The 26,525-nt window shown below is 35.5% G+C and overlaps 2 protein-coding genes across 3 annotated transcripts in view; both read left to right on the forward strand.

Moving 5' to 3' along the window:
• The window catches only part of LOC107698570 (uncharacterized), a 120,717-nt gene that overhangs the window by 13,013 nt on the left and 81,179 nt on the right, over positions 1-26,525 (forward strand). The gene's annotated exons all lie outside the window — the stretch shown is intronic.
• The window catches only part of LOC107698567 (uncharacterized), a 25,503-nt gene continuing 14,370 nt past the window's right edge, over positions 15,393-26,525 (forward strand). The window contains exons 1-3 of one of the 2 annotated variants that reach the window (XM_016499605.1): positions 15,393-15,646; positions 16,655-16,987; positions 17,481-17,813. In XM_016499605.1, coding sequence (XP_016355091.1) covers positions 15,415-15,646; positions 16,655-16,987; positions 17,481-17,813 — 898 coding nt within the window. In that variant the 5' untranslated portion in view covers positions 15,393-15,414. The remainder of the gene's footprint in view (positions 15,647-16,654; positions 16,988-17,480; positions 17,814-26,525) is intronic. The other variant, XM_016499606.1, reaches the window with a different exon arrangement.

The raw sequence follows: 26,525 nt of genomic DNA on the forward strand, positions 1-26,525 counted from the left end.
AATCGGCCATTTTTTGCTCACCTGTCTTTCCTCTGTAACGTCTGCATACAATACATTTGGAAATTACCTTTCTTACAGCGGCATTGGCATTTGTAATCCAATATGTTTGTCTCAATTTGGACAACATATGATTCCTGCCACAATGACCCAATTGTTCATGAATGTGACGAAGCAGAAGATTCGAAATATGGTGATTCTTGGACAAAATGATGGGATGTTTGGATTCAATAGGCATAGCTGCCTTCCTGAGTCTTCCTCCTACTCTTATGAGTTCGTCATCGAATACAGGGTCCAATCTGTATATGCTGCTCTCCTTCTTGACTCCACGGGAACTGTGCTTTAGTTGTTCAATCTCGTCTCGAAACTCTTGTTGCTGACTGAAACGAACAATGGCCATTTCAGCCTCAAAGAGGTCTTCCAAAGACTGTCCACCCAGAGTTGCTTTGAACAACTTAATTTGGGCATCTATGGTTGTTTTAGTAGCATTGCAATTCCTTTCCAGTGACAGTAATTCCTTCCTTTTGAGACATATCTTATTCAATAGCTTCTTCATCTTGAGTATCCAAGCGACTGCCACTTTCAATTTTTTCCAATCTGAAAAATAAGTGATAAAACAGTTACTGGCATTCTGTCTACCCTGCAGGATCACAGTATTCACTCTAAGGTCTTTCTTAATCTCTGGATCACCATCATGCATGTTCACAATTTCCTCCTTTGGGGCTGACTGATAATCTTCTGCTCTCCAAAGAAAGCTGGGACCTGCAATCATTCTTTTACTGTGCATAAAGGCCTTGACCTGCATTCCACGTGAAGCATCATCTGCAGGATTTTCCTTGGTGGCAACATATTTCCACTGTTGAAGCAGTGTCCTATCTCTTATGTAAGAGACCCTATTTGCAACAAAGGTTTGAAAGCATTTGTTTTCATTCTTGATGTACTTGAGCACAGTTTGACTGTCAGTCCAAAAAAACTGAATTCTCCAATTGAAATCTTAATTCCCTTCTCAACATCTGATCCACTTTAACAGAGAGAACAGCTGCTGTCATTGTTTCTCATCCTAAGATAAGTAAGCATGCCATATCCTCTTTCAGAGGCATCTGAAAAATGATGTAAACAGGCATGCATGATTTGTCCGAAATCTGTGGGTTTTAAGCATCGGCCTACTTGAAACTCTGCCACTTCATCCAAATCAGATATCCAACGAGTCCACTGTCTTTGAAGTGTTGGAGGTATATCTTGGTCCCAAATAAGATTCTGTCTACACATCTCCTGTAGTAGCAACTTAGCTGGCAGCATAAGAGGAGCAAGAAATCCCATAGGATCATAAACTGAACTAACTGTAGACAAAATCCCCCTTCTTGTACACTGATGGGGTTTCAACTGCAGTTTAAATTGAAATGTATCAGCTTCTGCACACCACTGAAGCCCCGAAGTTGTTTCTACGGGCAACTTGTCTCGGTCTAAATCCAAATACTGGATGTCTTTACTTCTGTACTCTTCTGGAACTGATTGCAGTACTTTGCGACTATTACTGATCCATTTGGTCAAACAAAATCCACCCGTTTGACAAAAAGAAATAAGTTCCTGCACCATGGCAATAGCAGCCTCCTCCGAGAAGACGCTCTTCAAGCAGTCATCTACGTAGAAACAATCAAAGACAGTTTTGATCACTTCTGATGGAAAAAGTGATTGATTGTCTTCTGCCGTTTGTCTTAACGCATAACATGCACAACTTGGAGAAGACACCGCTCCAAACAGATGAACTATCATCCTGTATGTAGTGACTTCCTGCTTTAAGTTTCCATCAGTACACCATAGAAACCGAAGAAAATCCACATCTTCTTCTGCCACCTTGACCTGATGAAACATAGCTTGAATGTCTGCCATCAAAGCTATGGTTTCCTGTCTGAATCATAACAATACTCCCAAAAGTGAGTTCGTAAGATTGGGACTTTGCAACAATTGCTTGTTGAGTGATGTATCTCTAAATGTTGTCCCACAATCAAACACAACCCTCAATGTTCCTTTCTTTGGATGTAATACTCCATGATGAGGAATGTACCAAACTTTTCCATAGTCACGATCCAAATGATATTCTGGCACTTTTTCAGCATATCCTTTCTCAAGAACGTCAGAAAGGAAATCAGTATATTCCTCATGCAACCGTTCATTCCTTTCAAGCCTTTTTCTCAGACTATTGCACCTCTGTTTGGCAACACATAAGTTGTTCGGCAGTACAACATCATTATTCCGAAATGGTAGCCTCAAGCTATAATGACCATCCTGTAGTTTGACCGAGTTGGTCATTATTTCCATAAACTGCAGATCCTCCCTTGACATCTCCTCTTTCTCGACAATGTTTTCACTGAAGTCGTGATTATACTGACTTTGGAGCAATTCTTCAAGCCTCCTAATAGAAATCCTGTTGACGGTAACAGAGGGTGTGCCAATTTCATCCCTGCAGTTACTGCTCGTTCCTGAAAGTCCATTAACAACCCACCCCAGTAGGGTTCTAATGACATATGGTCCATTACCATAGCTGTTTATTATTTCCCAAGGTTCCATTACTCGAGATGCGTTAGCTCCAATCAGTAGATCTATATTGGCTTCAATGTGTGGAATTGTTACTCTGTCCAAATATGGCCATTTGGAAATTTCCTGCTGCGTTACTATATTGTCTGAATTGACAGGCATTTTCTTCTGTGTATACACTTCAGGAAGGGAGAAGAATTTATTATTGTTGATACCGCTTACCTCTAAACCAGTAATGACATTACAAGACACAAGCTGTTCTTGCCCCATAGTACGTAGAAAAATGTTAATCCTTTTTCCTCTAACGTTGAGCTCATTCATCAGCTGCTCTGAGCAAAATGAGGCTGAACTCCCAGGGTCCAAAAAGGCGTAAGTCTGAATCACTTTCTGACTTTTGACTGATTTTACTTGTACTGGGACGATTGACTTTTCATTCCCGGCCCCTGTATGTCCACAAGTTTGGGTAGAAACTATGCTGCTCCTCTTTTCAGTGTCCTTTACCTGTGGATTTACAACTGGCAACTTGCGATATATGTGCAAAACTGTAGGATGCATTTGCTTGCAGACTTCACAGACAAAGCGATTATCACATTCTTTGCTTACATGTCCTGACTACAAACAACTGAAACAAATTCCTTTTCCTTTCAAAAAGTCAATCTTTTCTCGTTGTGACTTCTTCTTTAAAGCATAACACCCTTCTAAAACATGACTGCCTTGACATAACAAGCAAGTCTTGTTTTCATTGGTCTTGCTCGCTGAACGAGTTCCTTGTTGCAAGTTTTTAACTGGAACTGAGGCAACAACATTTGTAGCAAAACTGTTTCCCTTGAATATCTTACCAGGTTTGCTTGCACTTTGTTGTTTGTCTTGAATGCATCCAAACACAGGATCAGATATCATCTTTGCATCTCGTTCAATGAAATCCACAAGATGGGAGAAATTAGCTCTTCCTTGGATCAAATCCATTATCTCACAGGCTCTTTCTCGCCAACATTCTCTCAACTTGAAAGGTAACTTCATTACAACAGTTCTCATATTACTTGGCATATTGAACTCTTGCATATAAGAAAAGATGTTTAAAAAAAAAAAAAAAAAAGATGGCGGCGTGGTGTCGTATCCTGGCAGGTGCTGCAACTCCACCTTTTTTACACCTAGCTGGCCGTTTTCTTTGCCTTTATACACATTTGTCAGAGACCATTTTAAACTTTACTTGCAGAGTTAAACATTGCAATCACGAAAAAATTGAATCTTCGTTTCGTGGTGTGTTTTTTCTACTATTACTTTTTCCTATGGCTGCACTACTGGTACGTGTTGTGTCCAGAACTCTCCACGTGGATCAGTTGTGCTCCAAAAACTCGAGTAGTTATGCTGCTCATGGGAAAAACTGTTTATATTCTGGTTTTCTCCAGTCATCTACTCGTGTGGGAAGTTTTCATCATAACCTGCTCGGATACTATGCAGTTTATTCATCTGTTCTGGACTATGGACATGCTGTGATGCGTAAATATGCCTCTAGACAACGGGGTTTTGCTGCACCGTCACGAAACACTCATGGGCTCTTGCTTATTTTACTGCTGCTCTCTGGGGATGTTCAATTAAATCCGGGACCGGTTAACCCGATAACACAGCTGGACTCTGGAGTTGAGCCTCAGTTGGGGACGAGGTGAGTGCCTGGGGATTTCCTGTGGATTTACCAGGCCCGTCAAACAGCAATGTGTGTTTAATTAACAACGTACACAATGCTCCAGTGCACAATATTTCTACACTGCTCAGCAGAGATTCTACTACATCTACCAAGGCTCCAATGACTACACTTAACATCTCCACGTGTCGAAATCCTGCAGTAAGAAAGCAGACTGTATGTAGAATGTTTCAGACTGTAAATCACGCGAAGGTTTTGTGGGACCTGAATGTGAAACCGAGAGGACTTTTTGGTGGACATTTGAATATCAGGAGTATTGTTTCAAAGAACGAACAGTTGTCTCATTTACTATCTAATTCAAATTTGGACTTCCTTTGCATATCTGAAACGTGGTTGCATCAATTATCTTCTCCAAGTGTATTTATGATGCCTGGATATCAATGTTTTAGACGTGATAGGTCCTCGGGAAGGGGAGGGGGAGTGTTAATATATGTGAGAAATGGTATTAAGTGTGAACGTCTTGTGTTTAACTCTGTTAACGACTTGGAGTTTGTAGGGCTAAAAATAATTTTGTCTCCTCAAATGTCATTTATTATCATATGCGTGTATAGACCCCCCTCAGTAAATGATATATTTTATAAACAACTTACAGAAATTTTAAAGGAATGTAATCATAACAAAGAAATAATTCTTATGGGTGATTTTAACTTGAACTGGGAGGACAAAGTAAAGAGGAAAAAACTCAAAACTATTGCTGATAAATATCTTTTAAGTCAGATAATTAAAGGACCCACAAGAATTGCTAATATTAGGCCCTTTATTATTTAGTTTGTACATTATTGATCTCCCACAGCAGTGCGAAGGGATACAAGTGCAAATGTATGCTGACGATATTGTTGTTTTTACACATGCGAGAACAGCAGTTAGCAGCTGAAAAGCTAAATGTTGCTATGGAAAGTATTACACAGTGGTTAGAGCAATCGTGTCTTACCTTGAACACTGGTAAAACAAAAGGGATGTTTTTTTCTAAAATTAATGTGTGTTCTTCCAATGCAGATATTTTTATAAATGGTGAAAAGATAGAAATTGTTACTGAGTTTAATTATCTTGGTTTAACGCTGGATCCAAATCTTAGTTTTAAAAAACATGTAAAGAAATTGGTGAGGACTATAAAATATAACTTGATCAATTTTAGACAAATTAGACAATGTCTACCCACTGATGTAGCCAAGACTTTTATGCATGCTACAATCTTTTCTCATCTGACATACTGTCTGACATGTTGGGGTCAAGCAGAGGAAACTGTTATTAAACCTTTAAAATCTCTTTATAAACAGACCTTAAAAACTCTAGACAAAAAGCCTATCCAATATCACCACTGTAGGGTTTTGGAGAAATAAAATTTTTTGAGCTTTGATAATTTTAGACTTTTCTCAAATTTGTGTATGGTATATACAATTTTAAATGGTTTAGCCCCTTCTGTACTTCGTGATTTTGTGCATTTTCGCTCTACAGTCTCTGTAAGATCTACTAGATCATCATCTACTAGTGATTGTGTTGTTCCTTTTCGTCATTCTGCCTTTGGGTTATCATCTTTCTCAGTGAAAGCTATTATTCACTGGAACACTCTACCAGAAGACATAGGGATGTGCACATCTATTGACATGTTTAAATTAAAACTAAAATTTTATTTAAAAGCAACTCAAATCTGTAAACACTGATGTAGTTGTGGCTTAACTGAACGTTATTTTGATTTTTTGGCTCTGATGGGATGTGTATAATTATTACTGTATTGTATGTGTTTGTTATTTTGTTCTTATGTTTATCTGTGATTATGATTAACTGAAAAGCAACTCAAATCTGTAAACACTGATGTAGTTGTGGCTTAACTGAACGTTATTTTGATTTTTTGGCTCTGATGGGATGTGTATAATTATTACTGTATTGTATGTGTTTGTTATTTTGTTCTTATGTCTATCTGTGATTATGATTACCTGCCAGGGACCGCGGATGAAAACTAGCCATTGGCTAAATCCGGTACAATGCATGAAATGGAAACATTTATGTTAAAATTGTACATGGTCCTTTTTCAAATAAAGTTTAATAATAAGAGATATCAATAAGATTACAACATGAGCGCAGAAACAAGGAATATGCATATAACCCTTGTGCGTCCTCTGTCTTTATCGAGGGCCAGCCTAAAGCTTTATCCATATGAGCAGCAGCGACTTTAAGTTCATTACCAAATTGCTCCTTCAGAAGATTTTTAGCTAATGAATAACCTATTTCAGGATCAATATGTTGGCAACTCCGAACCAATTCTTTTGGTTGTCCTGTGGTAAATTGTTCCAGAAAATACAAGCAGTCCCTTTTATTGTGAGTCCTTTCCTCAACACCATGCTCAAACGCTCGAATAAAGGGTACATAATGGAGTGGATTACCATCAAAGACTGGAATCTCTCTATTTGGAAGTGTGTAAGGTTGAACTTGATGTACCAGATATGCAGTGAACTCCTCCTGCATTTTCAAAATCTCAAAAAGAGGTTCATCTTGAGATTGAAGAGGGTTTGTAGCTTGTGTTGCCATATTGCCTCTGGAATGTTGTACAGAATAACGTGAATCCTGATGTTGGTGAGTACTGCTGTCATGAGTGTTCAATCCTCCTTTGTGCTGCATTTTTGTTGATTGTGATGGGATATTAGAGGTAGCAACAACTGGTTGTGATGGACCGCTGTAAATTACTCCAGCTGTACCCACTGATATTTGACTCATTGGCACATATGCAGTAGCTTGTGGATTTAACATCTGGTCTTGTTGAATCAAAAATTCCATTTCCTGTCACATCCCTTGATGTTTGACCCTTTGTTACTTTTCGTTTAGAACGAGAACTACCAGTATGTGAACATTTGCTATGGCTGTCAAAAGTACTAAAAACAGCAATTTTTGCAGTAGATGCTGCAATTTCAGCATATAATTCAAGTTGCTCCTTGTGTTTCCTCAATTCCTAGAACAGGGGTCACCCAACTCGGTCCTGGAGGGCCGGTGTCTTGCAGAGTTTAGCTCCAACTTGCCTCAACACACCTGTCTGGAAGTTTCTAGTATACCTAGTAAGACCTTGATTAGCTGGTTCAGGTGTGTTTGATTAGGGTTGGAGCTAACCCCTCCAGGACCGAGTTTGATGACCCTTGCATTAGAATATAAAACAAATGGTTATTCATAAGCAAACGCTACAACCTTTTATTATCGTCTGTTTAAATATATCTATTATTATATATTCATTGTTTTAGTTCAGTAGGAATGCAAACAAACACATAGGATTTGATGTGAAAAATGTATGCAAAATAAGGACAAATGTTGCTTTGCAAACTGAAAGTTGTTAAAGAGCACTTGCAATGGCTTTCATATGCAGTTTTTTTTTGTGTGTGTGTGTAGTTTGCTGTATAATCACTCAGCAGCTGTTGGTTTGTGTTTCAGGTGTTCCTGCTGCTGAACTATATCAAATGAATAGAAAGGCAGTGAACGTGGGAGAATCTGTCACTTTAGATCCTGGTGAAATAAAAAAATATTTGATGTCATGGTATTTTAATGACGTTCGTATAGCTGAAATTAATGGAGATCCCAATAAAGTTGGTAACGAGAGATTCAGAGACAGACTGAAACTGGACAATCAGACTGGATCTCTGACCATCATGAACACCAGAACCACAGACTCATCAGCAGCAGATTCAGTATTATAAAGAGCTTCAGTGTTACGGTCACTAGTGAGTATGATTTAGTCATTCAGTGCCTTTTCCCTTGAGCAGAGTAAATGTTTTCATTGTGGCCTATATGATAAACTGAGCTTTGACTAGATAATCTGTATCACCTTAACTTGCACATCAAGTTACATATAACTGACACAACAAACGTGCAGTTAACAAGTCTAATGTTATTAACATGGAAAATGACTAGTAATAAAGACTGTCTCTTCTTGCTGTTACAGGTTCAGGTTTGTCTTCAAGTGTTATAGAAGAAAAATATGTTGCTGGTGCTGTTTTTGGTGTTCTGCTGCTCGTGGCTGCTGTTGCTGTTGTGATTTGTAAAAGAAAGAAAGGTGAGTATTACATACACCTGATTTAACAAAATGGAAATGTAGAATTTACTGTGTGAAAATAATCTTTAAAATAATGTGCGTTTAATCGAGTTTGTTATTATTGTTTAAACAGACATCAGGACACAGCACAGTGATCAGGTGAGGTACGATGAGCACTGAATCTGCGATTTTGCAACATAATTTGTGTGTTTTATGCTGTTTTACTTTATATTAAAGAACAGTTTTATATCATTCTATAATTATAATAATTTATATATAATCTTTATATTATCATGATTTATCAGGGTGTAACATGGATGTTTCTTATTTTTATTATGGAAGCAGAACTTCACAGGTGAAAAAACACAACCCCCAAAATAAACTAAATGACAAATAGTCTGAAAACAAAAAGTGTAACTTTATTTAGAGAGCAAGTAAGAGTATCAATACTCTCTTATTAATACAGTAGGTTAATACAATATATTAGCTCTGGATTTTCAACTGCAATATTAAAAGTATCAGGAAGTCATATATTTGTGACAATTAGTGATTCAAAATTCTTTCTGAATATTTTGCGGTTGTTTTAATCATATCACATTGTGGCATACAAATATATATTACTGCAGGACAGAAGATAACAGTGTGATGAAGTTGATCAGATTCATTAAGAGAAACATCACATATTTAAGTCATTTTTTATTTTTGCAGAAGAAGACCACTATACATTCCTCTGATGTCATGAAAAAACACAGTTCAAAGTTACTAGTGTTTTTGTGTTTGTGTAACTCCCAACATCAGTCCTGTTCATTTCTTTAATCTTCTGTGAATCTGTGTTTTCTTACAGGTGAATCATGTTGAAAACTCGTTCCCTATTCAGACTGATGCTTTATTTATGACTCCTGCAAATGAGACGACTCCTAATGCAGTGAGACACCAATGTAACGTCATTTATCATTTTGATACTTTCATTGAAAGGGACAGTGAAGGGAAGATGGAAACGAGAGAAGAAACTTTCATTACTCACAGAGAAATAGTGTAACGATACCAAGATTTCAGTGTTAGGTACCTGTGAAATTTAACCTCAACGCCAATTTCAACTAATTCAAATTTAAAGCTGCAGACCGTAACTTTTTTTGGTTAAAAATGATCTGAAATCAATATTTGAGCAAGTACATAACCAGCCAGTGTTACACACTATACTCATAGTCAACAATGCTGATGTTGTTAACATTAACAATTTGAGAATAAAGTATAACAATAATAATTTGCACAGTTTGATGTGATATGAGCTCATTTAGATTTAATCACCATTGGTAGCACGATTTATGGTAATGATTTTTTCCTCAGTTGGTCCGAACAAATGTGGCAGACTTGTTACTTACTTCTTCAGATCACAATATCCGGTGAAAATGCTTATTTGAGTCATATATTCCAAGACGTAGGCTAGAATCTGTGAGTGCAAAGTACCGTAAATATTCACACCGGTGCGGTGACTGACTGCCACACACACATACTCCTCAAAACATTAGATTCATCCGCACTGGAGCTGTGCCAGAGTACTACCCATGCAAGGAAGATAATTCCGCACACAGCTGCAATTGCAGATTTTCAAACAGAGATGGCGACAAAGAGGCAAAACTTATGGACTGCAGCTTTAAATTAATTTAAATGATAAATTAAAAAGTAGCCTAAATACTTTTGAAGTTGTGTAAACAGTAATACAGTAAATCAGCAACAACGTAAGAAACAAAGAAGCGCGTTCACTGCAACAGAACAAAGAGTGCTTGATGTTCTTCAGTATATAGAGGTTTTTTTAAAGCTGCTACTGAAAGTGATCCAGACAAGAACAGGTCATAATTGTCTTTTTTTTGTTTACAGTATTATCTATAATCATCAGTAGCATTTGTAAACAAAGACAACCATTTTTTATGATTAAGACGGGACAGTAAGAGGTCATTAAAGATGATAAGATGAGAGATGACATTGACGTGCTTAAAATAATTGTGACTATATCAACATGCAATATTGCTGACAAAAAGAGAACTAAAATTAAGTTTAGTTGAGTGAAAGACAAGCACTCTTTGTAGAACAGGTACTGTCAATCAAACAAGTGCTGAATTGAATCTGTACTAATACTGTTTTAGTATTTAGTTGTAGTACCATCTTGACAACACTAACCCTGATGAAAACACCAGTATGCTGTTATTCCGAACATTCACATTACTCTAAGCTGGTGTTTTCAGCAGGAATCCTTCATTGAAGCACTTTGTTTTTTTTTGTTTTTTTTTATTTTACTTATTTTATTATGTTTTTTTTTTTTGGGAGGGGTGTCGTAGTTTTGTGGTTTAAGGTTCAAATTTTGCAAGGGTTGATCCATGAAATATCACTGTTTTGTCCTTGATCAAGATGCTGGATCTCAGGAACTGATCCTGTAATAACTGCACTGAAAACTCCTGTGGATTGAAACTTCCAAATATATGCAAAACGGCAAATATATATTTTTGTAATATATTGTTATATACTGTATTATCTTCCACATCTGTTGTTACTGACTGAAGTATGAGCCACTGGTTTACTGGTAAAACAACAATATGCATTTATTATTCATATGTATTATGATATTCAGTTGTTTGCTATTTATGTGGTTATTGTTGATGTGCAAAAGTGAATTGCTATTCTTTGTAGTTTTTTCAACTGCAAGATTTAGGAGTGTCATCATGGTGCCTGTTTTCTCAGAAAAGTAATTTCAGTGTCAGAGCTGAAGTACTGTAATAAGCCCACCTCACAAAAACTTGAACCACGACCTTTAGTAGAAGACAAGTTGGGTGCCTTCTGACCCTCCTTTAGATATTTTATATATCTGCTTGTTTCCTGTAATTTGCATAAGCCAAGGAATAAGTGTCTTACATTTATGCATGTATAAACGCCATTTTCTTAAAATGAAAAGGAACTTTGTGTGGATCTTTGTAATTTGGAAGATAAGATCTTTGTATGTTTATGTGACAAGTGTCATTAAAAATAGATCTGATTTACTCATAACACTTCGAATCTTTGAGTTGTTTTGTTGTTTTATCAGAAATAACTAAAGTAAGCTACACTGAATAATCTGATCAGTGTCTCTGTATATTCTGAAATGTGATTTTAACACTCTCTGATGCACTGAACTTTCAACTTAAACATTTTATGATCCAGCCTTTGACCTTAACTAAAGCTAACTAGCTGTTCAACTCCTCCCTTAGCAATAAACACAGAATCTAACTAATTTTCTAAAAACTTTTTTATTTCATGTATTTATATTGCATGAAGGTGAAGGCTGTTCTTGGAAAGGTGAATTCTTAGTTGGGACTCTAGATGGCGCGCCAGTAGTACAGTATGCATACTGCTTGTAGTATACACACTCCCCCCCCCGGTAAGAGAAACAGGAGGGGGAATCCCAATTTAACTTGTTTAATCAAAGGAGATTTGTATATGTTATTTCACACATGTGGTCTATAATAGACAGAAGAGATACAAAGAAAACAGTGGTAAATATATCAGTAAATGACACAAACATTCAGTTATTAAGTAGTATATTAATTAACATACATTATTTGCCGATTATATTAGTAAATAAAGTAAACAATTACAAGAAGATTGCGCGATTGTTGCGTATGCTCAATATTACAAGCAGGGAAAGTGCAACGTCATCAAATTTGACATTTCAAACAATATTGAACAAACCGGGTGATATGTAACTAGGAAGTGAACATAATCATTTGCATTCTACTAGAAATAGACGTATTATAAAGCTCAAAGTCCGATACGAAAGCGTTTGGTTTCACTTTCAATTTCACTTTCGTTTGTGACGCAGTTTAAGATGCGTTCAATTTACGGGCAGATATCGACATTCAGATCAATAATATAGATTACAAATACAAATTATATATGGAAACTCACCCGTAATCATTTACACACTGGTAAAACATATACAAAGTTGAATAAACATTCCAGCCAGCCTGATTTGTAACCTACTGCTGTCGAGACAAAATGTCCACTCCTAACTGCGCTACGTGCCACTAGGGGGTGTGGCTATAGGGCTTTCTCACAATCCCATATTAAAATATGATTGTATATCAGGAACAATAAATGTAGTAACTATTGACAAACTATGGTTGCCGTAGTAGATTGCTTTATGGTTTATCAATGCATTCTTTTCTTTTTCTTTCTTTTAAACACTTCGCTGTGCAACTGGCTGTTGGACTTTCTGACTGGAAGACCTCAGGCAGTACGGGTCGGCAGCAACACATCCAGCACCATCACACTGAACACTGGGGCCCCCCAAGGATCGTAACGAAACGTCACTACGCTCTGCAGTGCGTAAGGGAGCCTCCCAAATCATTACGTTCACTTTAATAAAACAAGGGCTCTCCTGTAATGTAAAGGAACAAGAGTATGTTTACGTAACTGAATCTGCATTTATTTTAGGAAATTGTTTTTTGAAAATGAAGCACGTCTCAAATTTGCTCTCATCGCTCATGTATTTAATCGCGTACGGTAAGTCATGTTTATACATTTACATTTACATTTAGTCATTTAGCAGACGCTTTTATCCAAAGCGACTTACAAATGAGGACAATATTCGGTCAGTGATAAAAGCGAACGTGAGGAAGTTTCGTTTATCAGCTCTACTCGATTTACATTCGACATAAATTGTTGTTTGTGTTTTGCTCGACCATTATAATACATTCTTTACTATCTCTTTTCTGGTCAACAACGCCTATAAAAATGAACGATGCACAGCCCATATCAGTTTCAGAGGCGTGGATTAAAAACATTATGGCCAAACTGTTCAAGTAGGGATAACTTGAGACAGCTAAAGGGGTCTCTGTTTTTGCTCAGGTGTAGTGACTTGGTATAAAAACACATAAAAGTGACGTAGCATCAATACAATGAATAAATAGAAATCGCCTAAACTGATCAAATGTAGGCTACTTGAATGTGAGTCGCTTTGGAGAAAATCTTCTGCCGAATAAAATGCAAATAAAAACTTCAGAGATTCAAACAGCAGGAGTAAAAATAAGACCCACAATCTTTATGATCTGTAGAAAAACATTTTCACAGCACATCTGTTATATAAACTTGTTTGGCTTATGATTACCTGTTTATTTCTTCTACAGGTGTCTCTGGTGTCTGTACAGATGAAGTGTCAGTGTGTGTGATGGAGGGAGATTCAGTCATTCTAAACCCTCATATTAAAACAAACCAACAGGTTAGAATGAAATGGTATTTTAATGACATTTGCATAGCTCAAATCAGTAGAGATTGCAGACAGGCCTGTACAGATGTTCGGTGTGAAGATTCTGATGAGAGATTCAGGGACAGACTTAAGCTGGACAATCAGACTGGATCTCTGACCATCACAAACATCACAACCACAGACTCTGGACGTTATGAACTGAAGATCACCAGCAAAAGCGGCAGAATCAGTAGAAAGACATTCATTATTGCTTTATATGGTGAGTCATTGTGTTAGAAACCAAATCTTGTACATTTAAATCAAATTATCTTATTGATCAAAATAAGCAGAATATAGTACAAACTTTGCTAAAGTGATTGTTCTGAACAAGTATTAACTTGTTCAAAAAAACATTCAAAACAATATTTTAGCTAATGTATTTGTATCACTACTGTGTGCCTTTTGCCCCATGCTGGTGAGCCTTTTACCCCGTGTGTGGGGGGTAAAAGCCCCCCTTGCCACCTCATACATTTCTAAGATTTTTAAACAAAATAAACTACTTGTATAATTTATTTTCACACAAAATCTGTTGTTCCCATTTATAACGGAGATGAAACTGACTGGAGCTATCGCTGCGTTCAGTGGTTTGAACGCACACGTTCCAGCCAATCAGAACTGAGTATTCAGACAGACCATGGTTTATTTTTGTTCAGCTTATAATTAACTGTTAATTTCTTCTTCAGGTTTTTTCGGTGTTGATACAAGAAGAGTGTCCGTGATGGAGGGAGATTCTGTCATTCTGCACACTGATGTTACAACAACCCAGCAAAACAAAATGACATTTAGATGGTATTTTACTGGCTCTCAAATAGCTGAAATCACTGGAGATCACACTGATATATGTAGAGATGCTCATGGGAAATTTACAGGCAGACTGGCCCTGGATCATCAGACTGGATCTCTGACAATCAAAAACATCAGAACCACAGACTCTGGACTTTATAAACTACAGATCACCTGCGGCAGAAGTATCAGAATCATAAGGAGCTTCAATGTTACCGTCACTGGTGAGTATCATGTGATGATATAAATTTAGCTCTAATTGCTTTTTTGTTTACTCATGTATGGTTAAAAAAAAAAACATTTATTTGTTACAATCTCTCCTCGATAAAATCAAATGGAAAATGTAACAGTTTAAAATGCAACCCAGATCAGATCAGTTTCAGTGGTGTGACTGAAAAATAAAGTACGGTACAAATACTTTGAAAATGGGGTCTTTGTAAATCCTTAGGTCAAATGACTTCAAAACCTCTAAACGTAATGTCCTCCTACCTTGAGTAATTGTTGATATATTTTACATCAGTACATAAACTGAGCAAATTTAATTTAAATGTGAGATGCTTTGAATAAATGTTTCTGCCACATGTATGAAAATGTAAATGAAAACATGTTTATGTGGGAGAATCAAACAACAGGACTAAAAATAAGAACAATACTTTGTAGAAAAAAATGACATTGTATCTTAAAGTGGTGGAAAATAGCACAGTATTATTATAGGTAATATTCATCTGCATAACATTCATTATGAGTCTATAAAAAATACTCGGTTGTCTCAATGCACAAATACATGTATATGTATAAATATATGATGATGTTCTTCTGCTGTTTGTTTGCATATGTGTTACATTACATTGTGCTACTCAGTCTTTATGATCTGTAGAAAAACATTTCCACTGCACATTCCTGTTTTATAATTTTGTTTGGCTTATGACTAACTCTCTGTTTATTCTTCAGGTCTTTTTGGTTTTAGAGCCATCTTGCCAGTTTTTGTGAAGGAGGGAGATTCAGTCACTCTACACACTGATGTTGAAACAAACCAACAAAAAGATATTAAATGGTATTATGAATTCTGTCATTCTGCACACTGATGTTACAACAACCCAGCAAAACAGAATGACATTTAGATGGTATTTTACTGGCTCTCAAATAGCTGAAATCACTGGAGATCACACTGATATCTGTACAGATGCTCATGGGAAATTTACAGGCAGACTGGCCCTGGATCATCAGACTGGATCTCTGACAATCAAAAACATCAGAACCACAGACTCTGGACTTTATAAACTACAGATCACCTGCAGCAGAAGTATCAGAATCATAAGGAGCTTCAATGTTACCGTCACTGGTGAGTATCATGTGATGATATAAATGTAGCTCTAATTGCTTTTTTGTTTACTCATGTATGGTTAAAAAAAAAAACATTTATTTGTTACAATCTCTCCTCGATAAAATCAAATGGAAAATGTAACAGTTTAAAATGCAACCCAGATCAGATCAGTTTCAGTGGTGTGACTGAAAAATAAAGTACGGTACAAATACTTTGAAAATGGGGTCTTTGTAAATCCTTAGGTCAAATGACTTCAAAACCTCTAAACGTAATGTCCTCCTACCTTGAGTAATTGTTGATATATTTTACATCAGTACATAAACTGAGCAAATTTAATTTAAATGTGAGGTGCTTTGAATAAATGTTTCTGCCACATGTATGAAAATGTAAATGAAAACATGTTGTTTATGTGGGAGAATCAAACAACAGGACTAAAAATAAGAACAATACTTTGTAGAAAAACATGACATTGTATCTTAAAGTGGTGGAAAATAGCACAGTATTATTATGGGTAATATTCATCTGCATAACATTCATTATGAGTCTATAAAAAATACTCGGTTGTCTCAATGCACAAATACATGTTTTACATCAGTACATAAACTGAGCAAATTTAATTTAAATGTGAGATGCTTTGAATAAATGTTTCTGCCACATGTATGAAAATGTAAATGAAAACATGTTTATGTGGGAGAATCAAACAACAGGACTAAAAATAAGAACAATACTTTGTAGAAAAAAATGACATTGTATCTTAAAGTGGTGGAAAATAGCACAGTATTATTATAGGTAATATTCATCTGCATAACATTCATTATGAGTCTATAAAAAATACTCGGTTGTCTCAATGCACAAATACATGTATATGTATAAATATATGATGATGTTCTTCTGCTGTTTGTTTGCATATGTGTTACATTACATTGTGCTACTCAGTCTTTATGATCTGTAGAAAAACATTTCCACTGCACATTCCTGTTTTATAATTTTGTTTGGCTTATGACTAACTCTCTGTTTATTCTTCAGGTCTTTTTGGTTTTAGAGCCATCTTGCCAGTTTTTGTGAAGGAGGGAGATTCAGTCACTCTACACACTGATGTTGAAACAAACCAACAAAAAGATATTAAATGGTATTATGATGGCCTTCGAGTGGCTGAAATCAATGGAGATCTCAGTTTTATCTGTACAGATGTTCAGTGTGAAGATGCTGACGGGAGATTCAGAGACAGACTGAAGCTGGACAATCAGACTGGATCTCTGACCATCACAAACATCACAACCACAGACTTTGGACTTTATCATCTACAGATCAACATCAGCAGCAGAATCAGTGAAAAGATCTTCTTTGTTGCTGTATATGGTGAGTCATTATGTTTAAATCATGTGAATAATGTGTTTAGTGGGAAATGGAAAACTCAGAGTGAAGCAATTACTGAATGCTTTGTCAGAGAGGGGGGAATTCCTGTCACACCAATTCACTCTGCTTGAATCCAATGGGTGTTTGGAGTAAACTTACACTGGACACCAGAGCAATTCTGTGATTGGATGGGGTGGGCCCATGGTAGGCCAAGCTCACCAGTTGGGTGGGCTAAGCAAAACCTGATTCCCACCGGTGGAGACGGGCCTAACCCAACATTTGACCTAAGAGTTTTGTTAAGAAGGTTAAGAAGACCTGGTTTAGTTAACCAAGAATCCAAAGTGCAGAGAACCTGATGAAAAAAGTATGAAAAATATTTTCATAAATGTGGACATTTTGTCACAATCATTTTCATTTCCACAGTTCTTTCATGTTATGTAGTTTGTTATTATCGGCAAAAAGATCCTCCAGCAGCTGTTGTTGGTTTGTGTTTCAGGTGTTCCTGCTGTTAAATCAGATGAAATGTCAGTGGAGGAGGGAGAATCTGTCACTTTAGATCCTGATGTAATAAAATACCAGAATGATTTGCTGACGTGGTATTTTAATGACATTCGCATTGCTGAAATCACTGGAGATCAGAGTAAGATCTGTACAGATGTTCAGTGTGAAGATGCTGATGAGAGATTCAGAGACAGACTGAAGCTGGATCATCAGACTGGATCTCTGACCATCACAAACACCAGAAGCACAGACTCTGGACTCTATAAACTACAGATCAGCAGCAGCAGCGGCGGCAGCATCATAAAGAGATTCAGTGTTATTGTCGGTAGTGAGTATCATTTAGTAATATATCAAAAATATCAATGTTTGATCTTCTAGGTATCTGATGCATGTAAAAATCTATGCGTTTCAGAAAGGCGGGGCATAGAGGAGAAACAATAATGTACAGTATGTGGAAAATAATGTGTTTTTTGAATCTTATACTGCATAAACACATTTCATTACACCAAATACACAAAATAATGTTATTTTTAGCAACATCATATGACCTCTTTAAACTGTCTTATAATATCAATATCAACTTTTGTTAAATTTGTTCCTCCAAAATAAAAATGTACTTGTGTGCATGAAATTATGTGAATATGATGCAGCATACACTCTAAAAAAGATGGTTCTTTGAAGGTTCTTTACATGTAGTAACGGTTCTATTTAGAACCACAGCATCCTGAAGAACCCTTTTATACTGAAATGGTTCTTTGTGTTAGAGTTTATGGTTCTTTATTCCCGCCCTTTTTGTTTTTTTAAATCTGTAACTGTCAAAAAGTTTCTCATGACTGATTTTCTGTAGCTCAGACTCACTGTCAACACACTCCCAACAGGTAAATTATTTAATTCTTTAATTTAAATACAAATTTAACTTTAAAATTGTAACTGGCTTCCAAACAAACATGTTCTTTCCTCTTTTTAGTTTTTTGGTCACATGTAAGTGTGAGCAGCTCTGTTACACTGAGGATATTTCTCTCCTCTTCTCCACTAAGTAAGTAACAGAGACATTGAATTTATAATACATAATGTTAGAATTTTTTTTAATTTAATTTAACACTAGAACTCCCTATTCTATTTCTATTCTATCTGCTTGTTTTCTCTTTAATTATTATAAAAAATAATAATAATTGACCCTCTAACACTAGCTCTGTCTATTCTATTTCTTTTCTATCTACTTTTTATTCTGTTTATTTATTATAAAAAAAAAAAATTTTGCTTTTGGCCTTCATAGACATTATTGTTTTTACATAAAAAAATGGACAGCTCTAAACTCAATTGTTTATTTCAGATGCATCACATTCCACAATCTCATCATCTGCAGAGAGAAACTGCCACTCAGTCACACCAAAATGATGGACTTAAAGGCATCATATAGGATTGTGAAGATATTTCACTGGAACTTTGTCTTCATCACATCTATTTTTTGTTTTTATTTTGTGTTTGTACACTTTATCTATGTATTAATGTTCAATGTCAAGTGTCAACTGTTGTTAAGAGCACTGACATTATTGCTACAATTTCACATCAATAAAAAAGTACCTGATTCACACAATATGTTGTTGCTGCTGTTATTGTTGTTGTTGTTATTTTAATGTAAATCCCCCTCCCCCTGATTTCCCCCCTGAATTACTGATTTTTTGGACTTCAGCCATCCAACTACACAGACTGTCAACACACTCTCAACAGGTAAATGATTTCTTTCTTAAAATGTCTTATTATTTTCAACTTTTAAACTGTAACTGGTTTCCTACCAGTCATGTCTTTTTCTCTTTAAAAAAGTTTAAGAGAACATGTAAGTGTGACCAGCTCTGTTCAGTTAAGGATACTTCTTTCCCCATCTCCACTAAATAGCAAAGATATTGAATTTATGGTCCATATTGTTAGATTTATTTATTTATTTTATTACTTGGGTTTATGCATAAACATAACATTGTGAAGTGCTCACATACTACTTTTGGCCTTCATAAACAATTGTTTTAACATAAACAAATGAAAGGAGACAAACTGTATATCTAAAATAAAAAAGTACCTAATTCACACAATATTTTGTTGCTGCTGCTGTTGTTGTTGTTTTAATGAAAATCCCTAATAGAGGCTTAAAAAAAAAGATGGCTCATTACTGATTTTTTTGGAGCTCAGCCATCCAACTACACACTCTCAACAGGTAAATGATTTATTTCTTAAAATGTCTATTATTTTTAACTTTCAAACTGTAACTGGTTTCCTATCAATCATGTCTTTTTCTCTTTTTAGTTTAAGAGAACATGTAAGTGCGACCAGCTCTGTTCAGTTAAGGATATTTCTTTCTCCATCTCCACTAAGTAACAAAGATATTGAATTTATGGTCCATATTGTTAGATTTATTTATTTATTTATTTTTATTCAGGTTGCCTCCTTTATGCACAAGCCAATGTAATGTTTGCTAAGCTTAAGAGGCAATTCCCTCCGCTCATCAGATTTTCTTTTATGCCCCCTGCTTTCACTTTTGCCATTTTAAGTAAATAGATTTTAATGAAAAGCCTAGAGGGGATGTCTTTATTTTCCAGGCTGATGAAACCTCAGAAGACAAGAGAGCGCTTGGCAGCAAACACAGGGCTTTAAAACCTCCAAGCATTCGCTCTTTGAAATGTGTTGGCACCATTCCATATTTTACAAGCATCTTTCACAATTGACTATGTACCGTTTCTCCATCAGTCATGGCATGAAAGGCTGTGATTTTTACAAGCAGTAAACAAGCAGTCCATACAGTTGTAGCAAGAGACTTATCAGCATTCTTCATTTAATACCAATTTGTAAGTATTGCATCATGTATTAGTGCAACAAAATAAACTGAAAAGCAGTAAAACGTCTTCAATGTTAATATGAGTTTTGGACCTGCTTATTGACCGCTTGGTTTCTATTTCCGTGTTCTATTTCTTGGTTTCTATTCCCGCCCACAGTGAAATATCATTGGTCTAAAATTACGCTCCTCATAAATGTATATTAAAAACCGAACACGTTCTGATTGGCTGTTACTGTACCGCATCACACTGCATTTTTGCATTTTCACTAGAAACCTATTGCATCGTACCTGTTTACAATGAGGAAGTATCAAAAAACATTTCACATTTTTATTTGTTTTCAGAATGATTAGTTACCAGAGAAGTCTGGGAAATCTGAGAAATGTAACATTTCCTTAATTCAAGAGAGCTTTTAATGGAATGAGCTTGGTGTAAATTCAATTTCAGGAACTTTTCATCTTTGATGCACTCTTAAAAATAAAGGATTTAAAAGGGGTTTTTTTTTGCAGCGATGCCATAACATAACCATTTTTGGTTCCCTAAAGAACATTTCAGTCAATAGCTCTTAATAGTTCAGTCAATGTCAGTAAAGAACCTTTATTTTTTAAAAGTTTAGGGTTTTTAAAATGGAAGTGAAAGAAGTTATATTTCTCTACTGAAATTTGATAAACGTGTGCCATGAGGAAAACGCTTCTCGTGTGTCTCGCTGAGACTGATGTGCCCTTCGGCACAACGCCCTGGCAGTTAAACGTAACCAGTGACCTAGCGGTCCTCCTTCACTCTCTTACAGAAAGACTGAGCTCCAGGTAAAGTCAAGCATCTACTGTAATCACTACACTCTAAAAAATGAAGGTTCTTTAAAGGTTTGTTATGTGTAGTAATGGTTCTATTTAGAACCATAGCATCCTGAAGAACCCTTTTATGCTGAAACGGTTATTTGTGTTAGAGTCTAGGGTTCTTTATTCCCGCCCTTTTTATTTTTGAAATCTGTAACTGTCAAAGCTCCTCATTACTGATTTTCTGGAGCTCAGTGATCCAACTACACAGACCGTCAACACACTCTCAACAGGTAAATGATTTCTTTCTTAAAATGTCTATTATTTTTAACTTTCAAACTGTAACTGGTTTCCTACCAATTGTCTTTTTCTCTTTTTAGTTTAAGAGAACATGTAAGTGTGACCAGCTCTGTTCAGTTAAGGATACTTCTTTCCCCGTCTCCACTAAGTAAGTAACAAAGATATTGAATTTATGGTCCATATTGTTAGATGTATTTATTTAATTAAATTTAATTATTATCTTTTTATTATTTATTCCTTGGGTTTATGCATAAACATAACATTGTGAAGTGCTCACATACTACTTTTGGCCTTCATAAACATAATTGTTTTTACATAAACAAATGGAAGGAGGCATGTTGCAACTCTGAACTCAATTGTGCATTTCAGATGCTGTCACATCCTACAACCTCATCATCTGCAGAGAGAAACTGCCACTCAATCACACCAAAATACGGGTTGTATTTAACCCAGCATTTTTTAGAGTGTAATAAAACTAAAATTAATGATATAAATATACTAATATATTAATATTAATGAAAAGAAACTATCATTAAAAAGGTTATTTATAGCACCTTTAAGGTTCTATATAGCACTTTCAAAGCTTGGTTCTTTATGGAACCCTATAAAAAAGGTTCTATTTAGCACCAAAAAGGGTTCTGCTATTGTTACAAGCTGAAGAACCGTTTTCTGGCACTGTTTAGAACCATTTTTCTTAAGAGTGTATATGGGTCTAAATATAGACAATAGTACACATTTTTGCAGAATGTACTATATGGGTGCTAAAGCAGGGATGTGCAGAGAGTTCCTCAGGAGCAGGTGCTCAAATGTAAAATTATATATATATATACAGTATATAGGTAAAAATTTGGATACATTACTATTTTATATTTGTTTATATTTTTTTGCAAGAAGTAACTTATGGTCATCAAGCCTGCATTTATTTGATCCAAATTTTAATATACTTTAAAATAAATTTCATGCAATGCAGATTTATTATCAATTTTGGAGACCTGTGATACTTTTTCACCTGTGATTCTTTGATAAATGAAAAGTAAAAAAATAACAGCATTTATTTAAAATATAACTTTTGTAACAATATACACTACTGCTCATAAGCTTGAGGTCAGTATTTTTGTTTTTTTTATTTTGAAAGTATTTAGTTTTTATTCAGCAAGGATTTGTTAAATTGATAGAAACAGTGACAGTAAAGATTGATATTATTAGAAAACATCTCTATTTTGAATAAATGCTTTTTTTTTAAATTAAGCAGCACAACTCTTTCCAACATTGATAATAAATCAGCATATTAGAATGATTTCTTAAGGATCATGTTATACTGAAGACTTGAGTAATGATGCTGAAAATTCAGCTTTGCATCACAGAAATAAATTATATTTTACAATTGAGTACAATTTAATTATTCTTTTTAAATACAGTTTTTGATAAACTAAATTCAGGCTTGATGAGCATAAAACACTTTCCTAATGCTGCATAATTATCAAATATTTTAATATAATAAAGTCCTTTCGTATGCGTGTTACGTTTGGATCATTTGAAACATGGCGACTGGAGATCTGATAAGATCGTTGAATTCACTGGCAGATGAAGTGGAGCGTGAACAGAGAAATATATGAAGCGTATTCCATGCTAAAATCAAACGTTCGAACGACCGACCGACCGTCTATCCGAACGTCTTGAGCTTTGAGCGTCTTACACTGCGGGTGACCCACGTGACGCCAGCGTCTTGAAATTAGCTGGTGTTTAAACATTTAAGGAGCCAAGCTGCTGTGTAAAGATTACAAGCATTACAATAATGATATTTTATACCTAAAATAATACTCAACCATTTCCTGCATCCTGCTGTACTTCCCTGAATAAGTCTTTAAAGGTGTTGTAGGCTAATAAGTCGTTCTGAGTAATAAATTGAAAAAGCTCCCACCTGTATATGACTAAACAAAATAACATGTTGTTTACTTGAGGTTCTGCTATAAATGTGTCTATTAGAAACATTCATTTAAATTAATTAATTATACAAAAATTTTTTGAAATTAATTTAGACTTCCCGAGTTTTTGAACGGAAGTCCTGAATGACTGTTATTAAAGGTCATTTAATGAATTTTAATGATTTTCAATGCCCCGCAGAAACCCTGCCTTTGTTGGAAAGGTAAATACATTATTTGAATTATGTTTGATTATGTTATAACACTTTTCAGTAACAATATTTCATATTACAGTAAAGTGTAGTAGCTTTTTTAAGTTTCTGAAATATCCTATAATTGTAACACTCAGAGGTAACTTGAACTCTATACTTTATGAAAGGAAAGGAAAACAAATTTGGAGTTAAAAACAAACATTGGCCCTCCAGGAGCGGGACTGAGAACCCTGACTAGATCTTCACATTAATTGAATGTGATTTATCAACACCATCTTTAAATTTGCAACATCTGTTGTAAATATATGTATAGGCCTATGTTTAAATATATACATTTACTGTAATATGAAATATTGTTACTGAAAAGTGTTATAAGCAAACATAATTAAAATTATTAATTTACTTTTCCAACAAAGGCAGGGTTTCTGCGGGCATTGAAAATCATTAAAATTCATGAAATGACCTTTAATAACAGTCATTCAGGATTTCCATTCAAAAACTCGGGAAGTCTTAATTAATTTCAAACAATTTTTTGTATAATTAATTAATTAAAATTAATGTTTCTAATAGACACATTTATAACAGAACCTCAAGTAAACTACATGTTATTTTGTTTAGTCATATACAGGTGGGAGCTTTTTCAATGTATTACTCAGAACGACTTATTAGCCTACAACACCTTTAAAGACTTATTCAGGGAAGTTTTGAATCATTTTGAAAAAGGGCAGGGGCTTGAGCCCCCAAAGCCGCCCCCCCCTTTCTGCACGTGCCTGTGTTAAAGCCTCATGGTCTATGACTGTTTTAATGCTGCCCTGCTCTGTAGTGATAAAGACTGTTTGTCTTTATCCATTCCAGGTTCAGGTCTGTCTTCAGCTGAGAAGGAGTATGTGTTGCTGCTGTTGTTCTGCTGCTTGTTGTTACAGCTGCTGGTTTAATTTACTGCCACAAGCCGTGTGCAAGAGAACAGGTGAGTATTACATGCAGATGATTTAACAAGAGGGAACTTTGAGATTTATTGTATGAAAATAATTTGTTAAAGATGAGTAAAATTTGTATTTTTATCCTAATTAATCAAAGCAATGTGTGTTTAAATGTGAGTTTGTTATTGTTCCAAAATGCATCAAGAGGTGGGTTGGCAAAATGTTTGTGAGTGTGTCAGGGGTGGGTTTAGTGATTTGGGGGCAAAATATAGGAATGGGGTAAATCAAATTGACCTGGATTAGCCCAATGAATTGCAGAGATTATGAAGTAGAAGGGTCAACAATGTAAATATTGACTCTGCATATATTTAATCTTTCTTGCCAATAAAACTTATGAAATGCTTATCATTGTTTTTATGTTATTATAGAATTATAATATAGACATTGTGTTCATTTTTGTAAAAGAAAACCATCATAACACAATTCCAAGTATCTTTGTGTTGAAACTGAATCATTAGTCGTGTTCATTTCTTTAATCTTCTGTGAATCTGTATTTTCCTACAGGTGAATCATGTTGAAAATGTGTCCCCTGATCAGATTGATGCTTTACCTACCATTTATGATTCCTACCAATCAGGCCGAGTCTGAGGAAGCCAGTGAGACACTAACGTAACATTATTTGATATTTTCATTGAAAGGAACAGTGAAGAGATGATGGGAATCAGCGGATACTCTCATCACTCACAGAGAAATAGTATTGCCACATTATGAAGATTTCAGTATTAGGTACCAACTACATTGCTGTAATTCATTTTTAAACTATTTAAATAATACATTTAAAAATATAGGCTAAATACTTCAGAATTTGTGTAAAAATTACTTCAGAAAAGACAAACAGTAAATCAGCAACAAAGTAAGAAACAAAGAAAACACGTTCACTGCAACAGAACAAAGAGTGCTTGATGTTCTTCAGTATATAGAGGTTTATTAAAGCTGCTACTGAAAGTGATCCAGACAAGAACAGTTCATTATTATCTTTGTTTCATTTAGTATTGCTGTTAATCATTAATATTTACTGTCATTAATAATCATAGAATATTTATAATCTTTAATATATAATCATTATAGTTATAAACATTAGTAATTTGGTTAACACAAGCTACATTTTTTACATGACTAAGATGAGACAATGACAAGATGAAACAAGATGACATTGATATCATTAAACCAGTTGAGTAGGCAGAATTTTATTTTTGGGCGGGCCTGGGCAAAAGTGAGCGGGCACTAGTAGGCTAACTAACGGACGGAGTCGGACTCAGTATTCAGGTCATTTCTATCTTTTTTTCTTTGATCCTACTGAAAAATAACACATGGAACACTGTGCAAGACACGCATAGTAAAACTACCACGTCTCCGTCTCCGTCACGAACGTGCCCATTGTCAACATATCAAAATCATTCACAACAGTCCCAATCCCTAAATACTGTTGCAGATTACAATAGGCCACTCGAACTATAAAGTTTGAAGCTGTGTAGAATCTCTCACGCCAGGTCATTAATACACATCTGCTCAACTAATACGAATACAAAGCCTGTCCACATACAAAAATTCTTAAATTCTTTAGACACCACCACACACTTAAAGGTCCCATATTTTACACCTTTCTGGAGTTTTATTTTAGGTTTTGATGTTCTTAAGAATATATATTTGCGGTATAAGTACCAAAAACCATCTCAATATATTTTTACAGCTCCTTTCTCAGGAGCTCTGCTGAGAACAGGTCGATTTTGGCCTGTCTAATTAATATTCATGAGCCTCTCTTCTGATTGGCCTTGATCCTCCTCATAGTAACAATACTGTCAGATCGTCCATCCTTTGAGTGAGAGTGTAATGTTACAGGTCGGCCGAGCTGGTTTCATGGTTAAAGTTAACCTTTTCGACATGTTTCAGCGATGTTGTCTGGTTTGGCAAAAGGAGAGTGGGACGGTGGGCGGTGCTCGGGGTGGTGACTGAAGGCGGTGACTGTGTAGTTCTGACGTCAACTTTTTACGGAAGTCACAACGGTTTGTGAAAAATCACAGCTAC

Source organism: Sinocyclocheilus anshuiensis, unplaced genomic scaffold (assembly GCF_001515605.1).
Source record: "Sinocyclocheilus anshuiensis isolate Anshui unplaced genomic scaffold, SAMN03320099.WGS_v1.1 scaffold118, whole genome shotgun sequence".
Lineage (NCBI taxonomy): Eukaryota > Metazoa > Chordata > Actinopteri > Cypriniformes > Cyprinidae > Sinocyclocheilus > Sinocyclocheilus anshuiensis.